At 46.4% G+C, this 18,926-nt stretch overlaps 4 protein-coding genes across 4 annotated transcripts; 1 reads left to right on the top strand and 3 right to left on the bottom strand.

The window, feature by feature from the left end:
- Nucleotides 1-507: 507 nt before the first annotated feature.
- On the bottom strand, nt 508-2,346 carry LOC137784907 (XK-related protein 8). Its single transcript, XM_068575882.1, has 3 exons — nt 2,017-2,346; nt 1,602-1,792; nt 508-1,351 (listed from the first exon to the last, which is right to left on the bottom strand). Exons 1-3 carry the CDS (start codon nt 2,310-2,312, stop codon nt 591-593), a joined length of 1,248 nt encoding a protein of 415 aa, XP_068431983.1. The 5' UTR covers nt 2,313-2,346; the 3' UTR covers nt 508-590.
- A 354-nt stretch (nt 2,347-2,700) lies between these two features.
- Nucleotides 2,701-6,468, bottom strand: xkr8.3 (XK related 8, tandem duplicate 3). Its single transcript, XM_068574988.1, has 3 exons — nt 5,871-6,468; nt 4,902-5,089; nt 2,701-4,663 (listed from the first exon to the last, which is right to left on the bottom strand). The coding sequence occupies exons 1-3, from the start codon at nt 6,194-6,196 to the stop codon at nt 3,912-3,914; spliced, it is 1,266 nt and encodes a 421-aa protein (XP_068431089.1). The 5' UTR covers nt 6,197-6,468; the 3' UTR covers nt 2,701-3,911.
- A 460-nt stretch (nt 6,469-6,928) lies between these two features.
- Nucleotides 6,929-12,505, top strand: LOC137784387 (serine/arginine-rich splicing factor 6-like). Its single transcript, XM_068574987.1, has 6 exons — nt 6,929-7,163; nt 8,570-8,823; nt 10,296-10,402; nt 10,644-10,858; nt 10,972-11,049; nt 11,528-12,505. Exons 1-6 carry the CDS (start codon nt 7,057-7,059, stop codon nt 12,081-12,083), a joined length of 1,317 nt encoding a protein of 438 aa, XP_068431088.1. The 5' UTR covers nt 6,929-7,056; the 3' UTR covers nt 12,084-12,505.
- A 1,149-nt stretch (nt 12,506-13,654) lies between these two features.
- Nucleotides 13,655-18,569, bottom strand: msto1 (misato mitochondrial distribution and morphology regulator 1). The gene is made up of 14 exons (XM_068574986.1): nt 18,397-18,569; nt 17,552-17,681; nt 17,356-17,425; nt 17,013-17,088; nt 16,554-16,611; nt 16,315-16,465; nt 15,988-16,102; nt 15,743-15,877; nt 15,502-15,654; nt 15,181-15,312; nt 14,897-15,081; nt 14,624-14,728; nt 14,217-14,329; nt 13,655-14,121 (listed from the first exon to the last, which is right to left on the bottom strand). Exons 1-14 carry the CDS (start codon nt 18,478-18,480, stop codon nt 13,859-13,861), a joined length of 1,770 nt encoding a protein of 589 aa, XP_068431087.1. The 5' UTR covers nt 18,481-18,569; the 3' UTR covers nt 13,655-13,858.
- Between the last annotated feature and the right edge of the window lie 357 nt (nt 18,570-18,926).

Here is an 18,926-nt window from a genome sequence, read left to right as displayed (position 1 = left end):
ACTAAAAATGACTAACTATGGAAGATGGGCAACATTTAGTGTTTACATTAAAGTAAATGCATTAAATTGCTTTTGAAGAAATGGTGACAATAAATAGTCAGAATTTAGGTTTGACTTCTGAAAATCTTGGCATTTATGTGATTAATCATTTAAAGTTGTTTTTTTCAATGAGTTGAACTATTTTATTGGAATAGGAACATGAGTAAAACAATTAAATATTCTAAATAAATTTAAATAAAGCCACACAATCAAAACATAACTAATTTACATTAAAACGGTTGAGGTCATATTCATATGTAGTGCAATAGGTTAGTTGACTCATACAGTCCTTTGTCTTATTGCTTTCATTCAATTGCTCATATTAAAACAGTAAAAAATGAGTCATCACAGGCATTAAGGCGGGAGGAAGAGTTACAACTATTTAAAATGTCCACGTGGGAATTTTCACAGACTTGGAACAACTGTGAATCTGTCCTTTTAGAATAAAAAATGGACTCTGGGCAGAGAGTGAGGTTGAATCTGCCGTTACTCAGTTAGTGGGTCACAGTCCGGGTCAACCTTCACGTCTGGTGGACGTCCAGCGATGCGGGTCAGGAGTAGAAGTTCTCGGCCAACTTCCTCATTCTTTTATTGTAATGCTTGATGGCGGGCGCTGGAGCGCTGCGGTCAGTCACGTCCAGGTCCTCGTACGTGGCTGACTGCAAATGAAAATCCGTCTCGTCGCCAGAGAACATCCTCGTCGGTCCCTGTCCCACTCTGCACTCTTCAGCTCCTCTCAGCTCCTCCTTGGCTATGTTCGGATGGTAGCACATATAATACATCATTTTCAACAGCAGGCCGAGGATGTAAACGGCCACGACGCTGACGGCGGCGATCTCGGCGCACCAGGGTGGGATTTTAAAATACGGCGGGTCGGTGCTCATCTTCCAGCACCACAGAGCGCAGAGGACGGACATGTCGACCAGCATGTAGCTGTGGTACAGCAGGGTCCGGTACCGCGTCCTCCCCTCCGCCACGTTGAACCAGTCGAAGTACCAAATGAGGCCCACGGTGGCCCGGTAGAGCCACTCGCCGCAGGGCCCGTCCATGAAGTCCGTCTGGGAGCGCCACACGAACAGGAACAGGACGGCCCAGGAGCAGAGGAAGTGGGCGAAGATGAAGCAGGGCAGCGCCGAGGCATAGAGGGCGAGGGAGGCCAGGCGGGACGAGATGAGGAGCAGGTTCCACAGGAAGTAGACCGCCGACGACATCACCCGCTGCTTCTGCTTGTCAGGCAGGAAGGCGCGCAGGGAGCGGTGGTACATGGTCACGCTGAAGGCGATGGCCGAGGCCGAGCCGATGGCCTTCAACACTGAGGAGGAGGAGGAGGAGTCATATGAGACGACATACTCAACTTCTAGAAGATGACACAGTTAGCTCGAGTCGTGCTCTACAAGTCAAATACAGAGGATATTTATTCGAACTTTGGGAAGCCTTCCAGATGTCTTTATGCCATTTAAATGCACATGAGCTCTCTGCTAGCATCTAGCCGTACACATGGTGTTGGGTTTCCTTTGTCCATGTCCACAGGTGAATGTACACTCGGGACTCTGAAAGCGCACCTGTCACGGGGCCGAGCTCGCCGCTCTGCATGATGATGGTGAGCATGAGGACGAGCTGCGGGGCGCTCTCCGAAAACGTCTCGATGAGCCGCAGCATGCTCAGGTCGTGGCTCAGGGACACGGCGACGCCCTGGGGGTCGCTGACCCCTGAGCCGGCGTTGCACAGGGAGATCTCCACCACACCTGCATGCCTTGACACACACAATTTGAACAAAGTGCGCTGAAATCAAATCTGATCGTCTGTAAACAAGGAAGCGGTATAACTTGTGTTGTAACTATTCCCGACTCCCCTAAATGCATCGACAGAAACGAAACAAAAAGCCACACGTGATAGAGAAATGAATCATTCACAAACCAGCTTCCCCCCCCCCCCCCCCCCCCACACACACACACACACACACACAGTTTCCACTACCTAAAGTAGATTCCCAGCTGCAGCACGTGAAAGAGCTTGAGCAGGCCGGGGCTCAGGCACTTCTCCACCCTCGTCTGCCTCGGGGAGTCTTCGTCGCTGTACCACAGCCAGCTGAAGGCCTGGACGAGGCCGGACGAGCCCAGCAGGAGCAGCAGCAAGATGCCGAGGCTGGCGTAGGCCTTTTCCTGGTAGAAGGCCACGACGGTGACGGTGTCCAGCACGATGTCCAGCAGCATGAACAACAAGCCCAGACAAATGAAGACGAAGTCCCAGAGGGAGTACTTGAACACACCCATAGCGGCCCACTCCCGTCAAACTGAAGTTCACATGTCCTCCCCGTCCTCCTCTTTCCTTCCTCTCTCTCTCTCTCTCTCTCTCTCTCTCTCGGCTTGAGGAGCGGCTACATTCTTCAGGAAAAGAGCGGTTCCAGCGTCACCCTGCTGGAGAAGAAGAATACAACTGAAAGTGGGCAAAGGTTCAGTGTTTAAATACTGTGCAACCCGTCCTGTCCGGTTACGTAACATCTTAAAGGCGTACAGTCGTATTATAGTTGTGACACACACACACACACACACACGGAGAGCTGTCACTTTAACAATGAAGCTCTGCTTGTAAAGTTACTTTACTGTAACAAAAACACACAAACAAAGAAAGCTAATACGAATACAACAGCGGCACCACTTTAATGATCGCACGTGGCAAATGAGGTAAAATATTAACAAGCAGTCGTGATCTTGACTTCCAGTAGTTTGTTGACAAAGAAGTGGATCCACAACACTTTTTTTTTTAACCTTTGAACCAGAAACGAATAATGAACCGAAAAGATGTTAAAATAAAAGAAGAAAAAAAAGTTTTTAAAAAAACATTTTTAATTAAGTTTTAGGAAAGCTGGAAACCTTGAGAAGAGAGGAAACACAAACGGCCTTGAATAGTGAGTGTAGCACAGTTTGTACACAGACACTGAAGTAAACAGAGAGCGTGACATCAAGCTGAACAAACAGCGACGCGATAGAGAGACGTCGCCTGCCGTTAAATAGCGTAGTTCTTACTTGACATTTAAAGAATTAACGCTCGACTTGAACTCATTTCACGCCATCAACATCTTTTAAATAAAGGTAAAAACCTGTCCAGAGGTGTAAAACAGAACATAGAAATTAGAAAAGGAGACCTTAAGTCTACATTCAAAGTCCTTCAAATAGGTTCCAGTAGTAGCAGCTGTAACAACAAACACACAACATGTTTTAATACCTCATGTAAAAACCTCAGAAATCCCAAAATTGCTCATTAAAATATAAAGATTACAAATGTTGACTATTTAATATTATTTTTTCATATTTATGTTTGTATTTTGGTAATACAAGGTGTTCAACATGCCCATATAACTATGTGGGATGTATAGAAAAGTTCCCCCACGACTCGTACAGTTTTACTTTATGTGTAACGATAACAAAAAAAAAACTATTTGCTTTGTAGAAAATGTATGAAATAGCTTTCAAACTAGCCCTAGTTTCAAGTAGAGTTGATCCATATGACAATGCATATACAGTAAGATCATAACAGTCATCAATCATGAACCGCGGCGGCAGCCCTCGTTAATATCTCGTGATATTAGGACGTCGTGGCACGTTCAACAAGCAGGTTGCTGCTATGTGTACATCAATGTGATGAAGTGCGTCTGGATTAGTTCAAATATGTCATGTGTACCGATATAAAAACGCTTTGGTCCATAATGCCCAGGTTTTGGTTTTAAATGCTGCATTTGAGCCTGTGATTCGGTCCATGATGGTGACGTTCCAGCGCATACAGGACACGGACTCTCACAACAAAAGGCAGCTAAACGTCATCAGTGATTCCAGAGTCGGTGACGCACACAAAAAAAACTGAAAAGCCAGACGTCACAGATGTGGCGACTCCGCTCCATTTGTGCCCTCCGAGTTTCTGAGGAAGCCTTTCTCTGAGTAGAAGCGAGCGGCGTGGCAGGCCATCCGCTTGTTGAGGTGCTGGGAGGACGGGGCGTGGTCCTGGATGGAGAAGTCTCTGAAGGGCACCTGTGCGTCGGGCAGATCGTCGGGAAGCCCCGGGTCCCTCACCGGCGGCCTCCACAGCTTGGGGTGGAAGCAGCAGTAGTAGAGGGCCTTGAAGAGCAGACCCAGGAGGTAGATGAGAGGTAGAGCGATGAGCAGAGCCAGGGCGTACGACTCCGTCTGGACCGGGTCCCTGTAGCACCACCAGGTCGTCAGCAGGATCACCCCGTCGGTGGTGACGAAGGAGTGGTAGATGACGCTGCGGCTTCGCGTCTGCCCCTCCGCCACGTTGAACCAGCTGAAGTACCAAATGAGCCCCACGGTGGCCCGGTAGAGCCACTCGCCGCCGGCGCTGTCCATGAAGTCCGTCCCCTGGCGCCAGGCCCACAGCGCGAAGACGGACCACAGCATCAGGAAGTGGCCGGCCGCGTAGCCGGACAGCACCGAGGCGAAGAGGGCGAGGGCCGCCACGCGCGGGGCGATGAGCAGCAGGTTCCACAGGAAGTAGATTAGGGAGGAGCACCAGCCCTGCTTGGCCTTGTCCGGGAGGAAGGAGCGCAGGGAGCGGTGGTAATCCACCACCATCCAGGCGATGGACGTGGTGGAGGCGGCGATGCTCACGACTGCAGAAGAAGAAGAAGAAGAAGAAGAAGTTACACCATCAAGAGGAAGTGAACACACATTTGCATCGTCACCGGCCAGGGAAGTCGGCTTTTGAAGAGACAAAATAATCTTTTATTAGCCCCGCAGTGGGGAAATTGCGGGATTACAACACACAGAGACACATGGTAACCAAAAAAAACAACAACAAACAATATAAATAAACAGTAAAAGACACCAATCCAGCGAGCAGGCACTCACACTGCACGGTGCGGGCCTTGTTCGTGTGCAACATGACGTAGATCATCAGGGTGAGCTGGGGGGCGCTCTCGCAGAACGTCTCGATGAGCCGGAGCATGCTGAGGTCGTGCGTCAGGTAGACGGCGTACTCCGAGCCTCCCTCCTTCCGCCACCACACCCTGAAGCCCTGTCGTATGGCGGAGATGTGCCTGCGTGGAGAGAAACAAAAAAAAAAGAGGCCCCGTTTAGGGTGCGTGACACTGCAGATCGTGAGAAAACCGCATCGCATACCAACCGGCCCGCAGATAAACGTCCTCTCGTGATGGAGAATAGATGCAATTTGTGCTTTTCACACCTCGTTAACTCACTGTGTTGTGCACAGAGCTCTCTTCTGAGTCAGTGGCTTTACCTTCAGCCACACCTGACATGTGATGTTTATGGTCATGGCACCTGTCGAATGGTATTAGTTCCTTGCTCTGTGGGAATATCCAGTTGGTCTTATTCACAAGTCACAGACACACACAGTTTACTCTGAATTTGGTAAGCACTGTCTTGGAATTCACTGCAGAAATATCTAAAGTTAAAGGAGCATCAACATTGAAACTTTGAAGACTTGTGTGAGAGAAATCGGAGTGCATTTGTTCTTGTTTTGGTGCCGATACCGGAGCTTTAGTCCTGTTGCCTTCATCTTTTAATGTATTTTACGTGTGTTATGTGATTTCTGTGTGTCTTGTGACTGTTGAAACTTTTCTATGATGCTGTCTGGGCCAGGCTTCTGTTGGAAAAGAGGGCATTGTATCTCAACAGGACCGACCTGGTTAAATAAAGGTTAAATAAATAAAACATAAACACACACTCATTCATTCACTCCTGCAGCTGAGCTAAAAAGGTGCATTGTTTTAAGTTGTGGGGGGATTCATTAAAGTGTGTTTGCACGGTGAATCAATTAGTTGTGAGAGTGTGTGTACGTGTGCGTGTGTGTGTCTCTACCTGCAGAGGAAACCCAGCTGCAGCACATGCAGCAGGCAGGAGAGCTTCACTCGGTCCCCGAAGAACACGGAGGCGCCCTCGGTCCGCGCGCGGAACCCCGGCAGCTCTCGGTCGTACTTGAACCAGAACCAGCTGAACGTCTGGACCACGACGGACGACAGGACCATGAGGCCGACCAGCACCCCGAACCAGACGAGGTCCCCGCGGCAGTAAAACTCGGCGGCCACCCACACGTCCGAGCCCCAGTCCACCAGGAAGGTGCACACTCCGACCACAGAGAAGGCGAAATCGATCCAGGAGTATTTTGAAAAAGTCGCGCGCTCCATGACAGTTTTTTGGTGTGTTGTTGGTGTGTTTGCTAGTCGACCAACCAACCGACCTGTTGCTGGTTAGCTACCATTCGGCTAACGTCCTGTACCGTTATCTCCTCCCACCGCGACTCTTCAAGCCATTTGGAGAGAGAAGTTACAGACACTTTAACATTTGAGCCACAGTTTGAATTCCATCAAACGGCTGACGTAACGGCGTCGCAGACATGGTTTTAGGTAGAAAAAGAGTGTCAAATAACCGACACATAGGAGAGCAGCTGGTGTTTGTAATGACCCCCCCTCTCGGTCTGTGTCGGTGTTATCCCCGCCCACCGCGGCTCGTGTGCGCAGCGACGGGTCTCGAACCCAGGATGTAAAGAGTTTAACATGTTGGGAGAACAACTTATATTTACTAAAGTACATTTAAGGTACCCTTACTTTACTAATTATAGTCATTAACTTGAATAGTATGTCATATTTTAGATGAGGATTCAACTTTATTGATCTATGTGGGGAAATGTACCCATAAAGCACACGAATTGATCAAAAGTAGTCCCACTTTTACCAATTTTAACATTAAAGTAAACATAATATATAATTTCAGAATCAGATATCATTTAATCATAATTAGGGACCAATAAAAGTTTAAGGCGAGGCTCATTTAAACTGTTTTACTTGGCGCCGGTTAGTGAATACCTGAGAGACTGAACCCAGGGCGCCTGAACCCACGCGGAGAAGACACGCCTCCTCACAGCAGCGCCCTATTGTATCAAAGCAGCGCGTGAATGTGTCTTTGCAGCCTCGCGCCTCATCTCTGCGCTCGTTCGGTTTAAGCCGGATCCCACATTTTGCAAGGTTAGCACACGCAAGCTAACACGATGTCGAGGGTGTACATCGGAAGACTGAGCTACAGGGCCAGGGAAAAGGACGTGGAAAGATTCTTCAAAGGCTACGGGAAGATACTCGAAGTCGACCTGAAAAACGGGTAACGTTGAGGCTGTTTATTTATGTCCGTTGTCGGTGTAGCTTTACAGGCCGCACCGTGACGATAACGTGCGGTTTGGGCCTTCTAGTTCGCTGCAGCCTGCTAATGCTAGCTGGCTAGCTAGCTACCATTTTTACATTTACCCACGAAACAGCCGATATTGCAACACACATCCGTACTGTAAAGTCTTAGTTTGGCTTAATGCTTGTTCTTGGTGCAATACTAATGTATGGATTTGTGATTCTGAGCGTTTGGCGGCCACGATAACTGTCTAGCTGTCTGCTAAGGTTAGACGTGGCAATGTCACAGGCAGGCGCGTGTATTGCAAGCAAATCGTGAACTAAACAAGTACACAAATTAGTCTCAATCGCGAATAACTTTTAGATCGGATCCGCTTTCTACTTTCAACGCAAAGCTGGGCGAAAAAATAAACAGTCTGAACGCATCGCCGAGATAGGTGCGTCCCGATCACGCCTCGAGACGACGAGTTCAGACGGCTTTGTTCAGCAGAGCAGTTTTTGCTGTGAATAAGAAATTACATCTCAGTTACATGTTGAAACACGCGTATTTTCGGAGCTGTCCGTTAGGTTTTGCACAGAATTCGCCCACTAGGTCCATCGCTGTAACATTTTTGTTTTTTAATTACTGTAAAAAAAATTAAAAAATATATGTTTAAGTCTGCATTTGAGAACATAAACAATATTTTATATGAAAATCCCAAACGTGTGTTCTATTATTATTTTTTTTACATGAAATGCACCGATTCCTACACATCATTCAGCAGTCAACACATGTTATGTGTGCATTTAATAATGGGTTGAGCCTCCGAATCTATTCTCTTTCATTCTCCACTTGACAAGCCCAAACTAGATGCATATTAGTGCCACTTGTTTTGTCTGTCTAACAGTCATACATATATATTTTGCTGTAAAATAATTCCACAAATGTATTATTTGAGAACGTACAACTTGTGGATTTTTTTGTTATCATTTTGATCAAACAACTAATTGTTGCTGATTTATTTTTCTGATGCTGATCTAATGGATGAATCCTTTGTATATTTACGTCTTTGTATTAACACCAGACTAGCAATATTATACCGGTCCACAAGACATTGAGTTTGACATTGTCTCACTTATCTTTCAAATTAACCCGCATGGACGATGTAATCTTGCAATACCTGTATAACATCACCTGGGAATGAGATCTGTAACCAGGTCCAAAACACCTTTTTTAAAGGTACATGTGACAGCCATGACCAAATTGTTTTTGTTTTACTATTGAGTTAACAGATCTAAGTGGAAGGTGTATTGTGTATCTTTGGCCAATCCTCCTTTTGTGTTCTCGATTATTTACATCCAAATCCTTTGTCGCCAGGTCTTAACATGTTCTCTTCTTTTATAAAGGTATGGGTTTGTTGAATTTGATGACCCACGTGATGCAGATGATGCTGTGTATGACTTGAACGGCAAGGAGTTGTGTGGGGAGAGGGTCATTGTGGAGCACACCAAGGGACCCCGTCGGGATGGAGGTTATGGTGGTAGTGGTGGAGGAGGAGGCGGCGGCGAACGTGGAGGCGGCGGCAGCGGCGAAAGAGGAGGTGGAGGAGGTGGCGGCGGAGGAAGAGATGGTGGAAGAGATGGCGGCGGAGGTGGGAGAAGTAAGTGTTCAACTGAGAATTGTGTTTCATTCACATGACTGTCATTTGATGCGGGGTTTCATTCATTACAGGGAACCATTGATCTAAATTTCAAAGGGCCTAAAATGTAAGTCCTTGGTGGCTGTTGTGCATTCAATTTATCTGCTAGTGTTTTTTTAAATTGTAAGTTTGAAACTCTGATCAAGGTGGATTGAGTGCAGCTTTTTGTATTTGAACATTTCTATGGAAAAAATATGCATCAATATGAAGATACTAACTTATTTATGGTTAAATTATGCACCAGAAACCCCTTTTTTAATGCAACAACAAATAGTTTGCCCACCTCTACTGATACTTCATCTACATTCCTTATGACTGGACAGTCTACTTAAACTCCAAACTAAGTTGTTTTCAATTCAGTTTTGGTCTTCGAGTCACACCCGCACCCCCTCATCTGAATTTGCTATTGTCCTGGCCTCAATGAGTCCTCTAGGTTTTTCGATGGCCTTTTTAACATAAAGGCATGTCTTGGTTTCTGGGTAGGGCACGCCAGAGCTGCAATTTATGTTTTTATTGTCTTGCGTGGGAAAAGATTTCCACCTCAATGCATGATGCAATTAAATTTGTGTGCACCAGAGCCACCAATAACTTGAAAGATTTCTTGGGTTACAATTTGATCCATTGAAAATTAAGTTGTATGTGATGGGGAAATAGCTTTCTGATGGAAAGGATATGAATGTCTTGATTTTTGAATATTGTAAAAATATTTGATTGTTAAATATATTGTAATATATTGATGTCTTATTCCGTTTTTTATTTTAATTAAAAATGATTGTCAATTTAAGGTAAAGATTTAACAAAGAACCTCAATGTTTTAATTGAAAGAGTCCTTTGCTGACTGCCTGCCCCTATTGCTGGCCATGGTGTCCCCCCTTTCCAAGAGTGTGGTTTGACCATTCTGGGCCCCTGGGCAGACCAAAAAAGGGAGCCATTGTGAATGAAGACCGCTTTTCCCATTAGGCCGGGTGGTGAGGATGCCATGGGGTTAGGAACAGATGTGGGTTCAGCTCTTATAGGTGCCTGAAAAAAAGAACATGTTTTGTAACAGTGAAATGTTGTTAGATAAGATAGCTTAGAAACTTGCTTTAGTTCACCGTAAGTACTTCCTTGATCAGATATGTTTTATTTTCTTATTTAGAAAAAAGGCATATTGACACTTTTTTTTTTTTTTACCAAAATTGAATAAGCTACAAATGTTAGGTTTAGTAGGCTTTGGATTACTATTTCTATTTAGTTTTTTTTTTTTACTCCTTCTTTTTTGATAGGATATAACGATTCTTTTTTCACTTTTTTGCTTTTCCCCTTTGTTTTCTTTTTCCCCAAGCGAATATTGATATATTTTGTAGTCTGTAGCTTCGAGTTCAGTATTAATGCACTATCACAGTTTGTTTTTGGCCCTCATTTTTTCTGTCCTTTCCTTGTTACCTTAAAAGGTGGATATGGTCGCTGGGGAAGAGACCGATATGGTCCACCTATAAGGACAGATTATCGGCTCATTGTTGAGAATCTTTCCAGCCGCTGCAGCTGGCAGGACTTGAAGGTACGGCACTTATTTTATTTATTCCTTCTTCAAATGTGGAGGCGCTAATATCCAAAAGCCAATTGGTAATGCACTGAAAGTGTTCTTACAAACCTCAAAATACAAACTAAGATGTCATGCTAATGTGTTTTCCCCTCTCTTGTGTTGAATTTGTCACCTCGTACATTCCTTCTTTGAGCTGAGCATGTCCATAAAGTCCTCACTTTCCCCCTAATTCCTGTGTTTTTCCATTTCCCTAAAGGACTACATGAGGCAGGCAGGGGAGGTGACTTATGCTGACACCCACAAGGGCCGAAGGAACGAGGGGGTGATTGAGTTCAGGCTCTACTCTGACATGAAGAGGGCTCTGGAGAAGCTCGATGGCACCGAGGTGAACGGCAGGAAGATCCGGCTCATCGAGGACCGCCCCGGAGCCCGTCGCAAGCGCTCTTATTCTCGCAGTCGCAGCCATTCCAGGTAATCACACATGGCTTCCCGACGCCCATTTGGTGTTTTCTAAATATAGCGGTAGCATATGAGGGATTGGAGAGGTTGTTGATAATGCTAATGGTTGCTCCGTGTGCTCTCAGGTCCCGCTCCAGGAGCCGCAGGTCTCGCAAGAGCCGCAGTCGCAGTGAGAGCAGCAGTCGCAGCCGCAGCCGCTCCAGGTGAGAAAAGCAAAAATATCCCCCCTTGATAGTTTGGATAACACCTTTCTGTCGGATAGAGCCGCCAATAAAGAGGAACTAACTTAAAGAAGCCGACTTTTAGATGGTTCTTGGTACAGAAGACGTGCACATACTTGTTTTAGTTGCAGAGTCCAAACTGCATTCGATCCCCCAATTAAAGATTTTGGGCCTCCAGTTTAGTAAGAAGAGAGCTTGTGTTTCTATGAATAGATTTCCGTGAAAGCGCACAGCTGCATGCACTGCTGTGCTCGTAGCCTATAGCCGCTGACAGCAAGCAGAAGCCTGATATCTACAGCTGTTTAATTTTGTCGACTGATGGATCGTATACCTGCCATAAAGAAGGCGGAATGTGGCAGCAGAGTAAAAATAATCTCCACGTCTCGTGTGGTTGTAGTTTTTGGAGTGAGAAACATTGAGAAGAGCAAAGAATCAAAGGTCCATCTGGTTTTGTCCGCAGGGCGGCGTCCCACTCCCGCAGCCGATCTCGTAGCAAGAAGAACCAGATCAAGGGCAAGAAGGAGGAGGAGGAGCGCAGCAACGGCGCTCCGAAGAACAAGGAGCGGAGCAGGAGCCGCAGCGCCAAGAGCCACAGCCCCAACCGCAGCCCGAAGAGCCGCAGCCCCAAGAGTCGCAGCCCCAAGAGTAAAAAAATTAAGAAAGACGGGAAGAAGAACAAGAAGGACGATTCCAGGTCCAGGTCTCGCTCTCGCTCCAGGTCTCGCTCCAGATCGGGGCTCAAGGATCGCTCCAGAAAGTCCGGCTCCAAGGGCCGCGAGCCGCCCAAGAGCGACGAGGAGGGAGGCGAGGTGGAGCGCGGCGGCTCCCGCTCTCGCTCTCGCTCCCCTGCCGAATCGAAGCCCCGAGCCAGGTCCAAATCAAAGTCCAAGTCCCGCTCCCCCTCCCCCGTCAAAGCCCGTTCCCGCTCCCGCTCCGCCTCCCGCTCAGAGTCCCGCTCCAAATCCCGTTCCAAATCCCGCTCCCAGTCTCGTTCTCGCTCCCGTTCCCGCTCGTAGTTCAGATTTTGAACCGTTTTTGTCTTGCGCCCTTTTCCCAGTGTCTCCCTCCTCCCGTCCCCCATTTACATTCCCCGAACCCCCCCACACTTGCCCCGCCCCCCCGTTTTTGATAAATAGCTGTAGATGATCAGGCACTCGACATCTTTTATGCACACGCTACTCCATTTCATTTGACTTTTACTCTGCATATTTTTTCATTAGAGCTGTCTCGTATGGGGTTGTTTGTAAAATAACAGGGTGCAAATCTCAGTTTTATAAGTTTAAATGATGGTATGGTGCGTGTCTTAGCCTTTTTTAATCAAATGTAGAAGCATACTGTTTAGTCAAAATGCCGGGTGGGATTAAATTCTACCGTCTCACCTTTTTGTGAAATCCTTGTATCATTTTATTTCAGATTAAAAGCCACCTGTTCTACATTGGTCATTGGATTCGAGTTTTTGTTTTGGTCAGAGAGCGATTGATTGTGTTGATTCAAGTTTTGACCTGATATTTTAGTATTTTTATAGGACGAGTGGGTCCAGGTTCTTGTGGGTTAAGTACATCTATGAACTAACGAGCTGGGCGTTTCAATTCAGTTAATGTTAAACCGGAGTGAACAGTTTATCTTCTTTGTGACTCTTTCAGCCATAAACCTCAGAAATCTGTAGCTGGAAAATGCTTGGGGACATAATACAGAATAAATATAACATATTTTTGACTGTTTTCAAAGTGGTGTCTAATATGAGACATTACATGTGTCACATTGGGTGTTAATGGTAAAACATTTTTATTAATCATAATTTTCCTAGACATGTATTTAATATGCTTTGGCTTAAACAATATAAAATGTGGTCAATCTTACCTTTAGCAATATAAAAAAAGCTTTTTTAAATTTAGCACTTCGTTCAGATCTGTTACAACCTGGAGCAGCCATCTTGGAGAGGTTGTTATGGGAACACACAATCGCATGACCCACCAAGATGTTCACTAGGTGTCACTTAGGGACATCATGAGTTAAAATCAAGTATAAAGCTGTATATGGAACATTTAAAGGACGTATGACATCGTGGGTCTTTATGGGTTAAGAGCCGACTGGGCTTCAGGCAGGAAAGGAAACTTAAAGCAATTGTTTGACCGTTCTATGGCATTTAAGTGCCTAAAACAAACCATCTGCCTAAAATGTCTTCCAACTAGGCAACTGTCAAGTAATCCTACCAAGCGTTTGTGGTTGCTGACATTCGTTTAATATAAGATTGCCATTTTTCTGTATTTTGGCCACTTTCAGCTCCGGCAATGAGGTTAAGATGAGAGGTTTCTAATATTTCAGCTGTATTTCTAATATTTCAGCCTGCTGTGTCGCGCCAGAGCGACTTATAAAGCAAGCAAACCAGTCATCTGGTCAGCCTTCATACAGACGAATGTTGGCCCCACAATCTGAAGCCAAAGTTAAGCTTTCTGCTTCCACGTGATGTAAAAAGTGTCATGAAAGTCCCAGATTGGGCTGCGTAGCTTCACGCTCAAACACGTCATCTGTGCTATGATTTCATGGTTGGAGCAACCAGTGCGCAAAACAGGAGAGACAAGCATCCTAATGTAAATGCAGCCATTTTATAGCACATCCTTGGTATAAAACACAGTTACAGTAATTCCAAAAGGTCACATGATGCTACAAACGTCGCCTCAGAGTTCCACGCGCGTCGAGGTTTCAACGTCTTAATGTTCCCGCTTCTGTCGGCGTGTCCTTCAGTGCATGCGAGCTGAAAGCCGGCAGTCAATCCACGAGGCCGCTGGCGTCAGTCGTCGTCGTCGTCCTCTTCCGAGGAGGTGTGCGTCACGCCGCCGCTGTCGTCTCTGTAACACCGACCGAGCTTGCGCAGATCCTCCAGGGCCTCCTTGTAGTCGGCCATCTCGGGCCCCTGGGAGAGGAAGCTGGGCGCCACGCGGCAGACGTTCAGAGCGCCGGCGTCGCGGTGCAGCTCCGACAGCCACGAGCCGACATTGGGGCCCGACTGGAAGGACGTGAGGACGGGCGCGGAGGAGACCGCGGGGGGCCGGCCTGCAGAGAAGGGGGTTCGTTCAGAATAAATACATTAGAAAAAAAACATTGCGTTGCGCTACGAACAGAGCAAAGTGACGTAGAACGGCGCTCACCGCCAGGCGGAGGAGACCGGCTCTGAAGGAAGCCCTCAGCGCCGAGAGACTGACTGAATATCTGAGGGAATGGGGGCGTCAGCATACTGGGCGTCGACAACAACTGCAGAGCGCTGGAGAGAGAGGGAGCAGAGTTGGGTTAGTGGTTGGTCTGACTGCTGCTGTAATACAGAGTTAAAGTCTATTATAGTTTCCTAATTTATCTTGTTTATATGTTCTATTTTTTTTTTTTTTTTTTTTTTACAGTTATTGCACTTTATTACATTCACTTTCTTTCGGAAAGAAGAGAAACACAATTTCAAATCTTCTGTTTGTTTGCACAAATGGAAGAATTGACGAATAAAACTGACTTTTTTTACTTTGACACACACACAATTCCTGAAACAAGGAACGGTGCGGGGACTCACAGAGGCGACGTCGGATAGAAGGACTGGATGTAGGACGCCAGGACGTCTTCCCCGCTGTGCAGCCCGTGCAGAGGAGAAGCCGGCTGAGTGCCTGGAGCCAGAGAGCTGCGACACAGTGAAGGTGTTGGCGGGGGTTAATGTGAGGACTGACCTTTTCTAAGATATAGCAACCATAAAAATGGATGAAAATATTTACAAAAAAAGGTGGAATTAACGAAAAGTCAGAGTGTAAAACGTGAAGGTGCATTATTCATGCGTTCACAATCTTCTCACCTGACGAGCCTCTGGCCCTCGAAGCCTCTGAGTGTCGCCCACTGGCCGTAGCAGCGGCCGGCGGCGGCTTCGGGGCAAGACGATAGGGGTTTCCAGGGCAGCGCGTCCGCGCAGGCGCTCAGGGCGTCGGGGAGAGAGCCGCCGTGCATCATGGGAAAGGGGACGGCACCGTAAGCGGCCACCACCTAGGATTTTAAAAATCACACTTTTAGAGGCTCAGATTAAACAAAACAAATAGTGGGAGCTGAGTTAGGAAGGGAGGGAGGGGGGCGGGTTCACCTCACCTTTCTACCAGACACGGCCAGCGAGTCGGCCAGCTGCCACATGGGAACGCTGTCCTTCTTCAGCCTGTAAGGCAACGTGAGGGCATCGAGGGCCAGGGCCAAGACAGAGCTGGAGTGGTACCACAGGTAGGGCTGAGACGGAAAGAGATATATATTATTATGCTGGAAGTTTTAACATGACCTTAAAAAAAAAAGTCCCATTGAGGCATTGAAAATCTCCTAAAATATATATATAATGTGACAGCAGTCACCATTAAACATTTATTTGAAAGTCTGATAATAACGAGTAATTTAAAAAAAAAAAAGAGGGAAAAAGCTCACGTCATAATTTAGGTGTGGGAACACTGGGGGAGCTGAGGGCCGCCTCCCCAGTCCACCGCGCAGCGTCAGTGGGCAGAAGAAGGAGCTGTGGTCGGCCATGTGGACCGCGCCCAGCGCGCAGTTCAACACGTGGTAGAGCTCCTTCATGGGGGTCTGCTTGAGCGAGGGACAACGCGGTGAGTACAGGAGCTCCGCTCGCCACGCGTCCTTACTTTTCTCTCGGAGCGCCGCCGCGACTCACCGTGTTCGGGTGGCTGACGGGCGCCATCCCCCAGGTCAGGATGCCTCGGCCGCCGTACGAGTCCCGCAGCAGCTCCGTGACCTTCGACCCCAGGCCGGCAAAGCCATCGGCCAGGTCGCAGAAGACCTGGAAACCCTGAGGGGAGAAACAGCGCGGCGAAATAGATCAGTCGCAGTTTCACTGGAGATGGAGTGCCAAGTTTAAGCTATTTGAATACATTAAAAACAAAATGGAAAACGACGGACCTGAAGGTAATCACACTCCTCTACAAAGAAGTGCAGCTGGTCCTCCAGCTGCTCGAGCACCGGCCCCTGCAGCAGCGCCTCGCCCTGGCCAAAAGTCTCCAGACGCTGAGCCTCCCTGCACACAAATAAGAGACGGCACTTTTTAGTTTTTGTTCATCACTCACAGCATATGACCAAATACTGGCTTTCAAGCCCACATCTGTGTAAAGCCTGACATCTTCAGGAGAAAAGCGGTTCCTGCATCCATCAGCTGGTCTTTGTCCTTGTGGAGGGAAATTCACAGCCCTCATTTTTTGCCAAACAAAAGTAGAGGAAGCAGGACCTTACCCGTCATGGTTGTACTGGTGGATGACGGAGACCGTGCGGGGGTGCAGGTAGATCCTGAGGAAGTCGGACCACACCTTCACGCTGCCCTCCAGCCGGTAGCCCTTTTTGACTCGAGCCAGCTGACTGTTCACGGTGTCCGCGAGCACTGCACCTGTGTGCGGGACGACGAGTTTAAATGAATGGTCGTTGCTTACATGCGACAGTAAATCTTGAGCATGTTTCCTTCAGGGTCTTCTTACCCAAGCGCTGAGGCTGGGGACTGGAGTAAAAATCATCTTCAGCAAGAGTCTCCCCGTTCTAGAGACAAGGAGAAAAAGAAAGCCGTCACGATAACTGTATCAAGCTGCAACACTATGCCTCTCAAGGAGAATCTAAAAAAATAAATAAACAGAAGCAAACATGCCATCAGGCTGGTGAAACAGCAAATACATGGGACACCTTTATTATAAACGGTGACAACAGCCCATGAGCTTACAATCACACTAAAGATTGTGGTAGTGGTGATCTTCTGTTTTCTTTTGATTGCTATGAAAACGTACAATCAATAGCAATGTCAAAAGCAGCAATGTAGCATACAATCAATTCATACTAGATCAAGACACACCTTCAAATATATAGATCATCACCATTATAACTGGCTTGGCATCACAATATTGTGAAGGACAGTCTTATGTGTCTCTTCCAACATAAATACTCACATCCAGCTTGTCCAGGTCTTCGAGGAAGGAGTTCTTCTGATACGGACATTCTTCGACTTTTATGATGTTTCCCTCCCTATTTGTCCAAACAGAGACTTTTGCTTTTAATACATGAGATAAAAATACACTTTAGTAATGGACACATCCATCAGTTTGGGTTTTATTCATTACGTTCTTACAGCCTTTCTATCGTGGCGCCAAAAATAAATGTGGAACAGAAAGAGTCGAGCAAACGCTTAATGTTTCAAAAGGTGCAACAACCCACAAGTGATGCACTTCACCTGTAGTTCTGCTGGGCCCTAAAATATGTACACGTGTGGGCGTGCAGAGGCTATTTACTCACCATGTGGCGGCGGAGGTGTCCTCGCCAGGGTCGTACAGACTTCCCTCTTGCCGTAGAGTCCGGAGGCTTCCTGTTACAGAAAGAGTGAGATGATTCAGCTCAGCGAGCAGCAGACACATCCAAGTTACTGCCTGGACCAGAGTCCAAGTACACAAAACCTACATTAAAAAAGAAGCATGTGACAGGAAGGAGTTACCTTTGAGATCCAGGGCGATGAGGCGAGGTGTGTGGGTGACATGTCCACCCGCTGTCTGTCCTTCACGAAACAGGACGTCGCTCTGGATCTCGCTCGGCGGCGTCTCTGGGTCGTACGATAAAGACGCATCCTGCGTGCAAACAAAGACTATGATGCTGCATATTTTTATTTTCATGAAAATACCACAATAGCTACATTTGTGTACAATTTATAAGTTCTGTTTTTTTATGAATTAATCAACATTTAAAAACTTCTGACGAAGTAAGAACTTAAAACTCCATCATCATCATCGTAATGTGTATTGTGCATTTACACAATGATGAGTAGAAATACTCAATTGTGACAAAACTCCAGCGTAAGTAAAACTCCTGGATTTAGAAATTTACTAAATAAGTACATAATAAGTAGTTAGAGGTATAGTTATTCAGTGTTTTACTTTTACATATGAGGTCACTGAATTAATATTACTGCTGAGGTTATATGTATGCTGTATTTTGTGTTTTAATCCCCTGTGTAGACTGTCGGGTAATTTAATTTATGATAAAACCATCCACTCATTTCATTGTGAGCTCATAAAAACTGGGATTTTTGTTTAGCTGCGTGAAATAAAGTTACATTTTTTTCCCAGCTGATCAAAGGGGCTTTTGTCGAGTGTTGACTTGACAATTAGCAGCGTTAGCATCACAAACCGTTACCGTGATCGTTGCTTAATCACGTCGCATGTCCCCGGTATGTTGGAAAGGACCGCAAGATGCACATTCACGGTGCCGCTGACGTCAGCTACCTCTACCCCGAAGTTTAACACATGCAGAGCTAACGCTAGCTAGCTTAATTTAGCCACTTACCTGTAAATTCCACCAGTGAGTCCCGACAAAGTTTGAATAGTGTCCCAACTGAAGAGTGATGACTTCTCTACAAAAGTTAGTCATCGTGGCCGAAATCAACAGTCGAAATAAAATGCAAAGTCATCTGTAAGTTTGAGCATGGTGGACATGTTTCGAACATGGGTTTTGTAAATGACAACACTGACGGCAACAACCTAACGCGACGTCGTGCCTCAAATGAAGGAGCTTCTGTGATTGGCCAAGAGAAACCGAAGACGTAAGGTGATTGGTTGTGAGTGAGTGACGTAGGTGTAAAAGTCTGGTTTCACCGTGCCTGAGCTTCACGTGCGATCTCTGCATTAAAACAGAAAAATACGCTCTGTATGTCCATTAAAAAAAGTCCAAATACATTCTTAGTTGTATGTTGTTGTATTGTCGAAGCAGAAATTGTTGAATGATATAAAAACGGTTTGGAAACTTGTAACTCAATCATACAGTTTTAGAATACCAGAATAGTGCAACAGCAATAAAGTCAATGAAACATATTATGT

Source organism: Clinocottus analis, unplaced genomic scaffold (assembly GCF_023055335.1).
Source record: "Clinocottus analis isolate CAN_PGR_092001 unplaced genomic scaffold, fCliAna1.0.p SCAF_14, whole genome shotgun sequence".
Classification (NCBI taxonomy): Eukaryota; Metazoa; Chordata; class Actinopteri; order Perciformes; family Cottidae; genus Clinocottus; species Clinocottus analis.
Note: the sequence above shows the minus strand (reverse complement) of the source record. Positions and strands in the feature narration are given on the sequence as shown.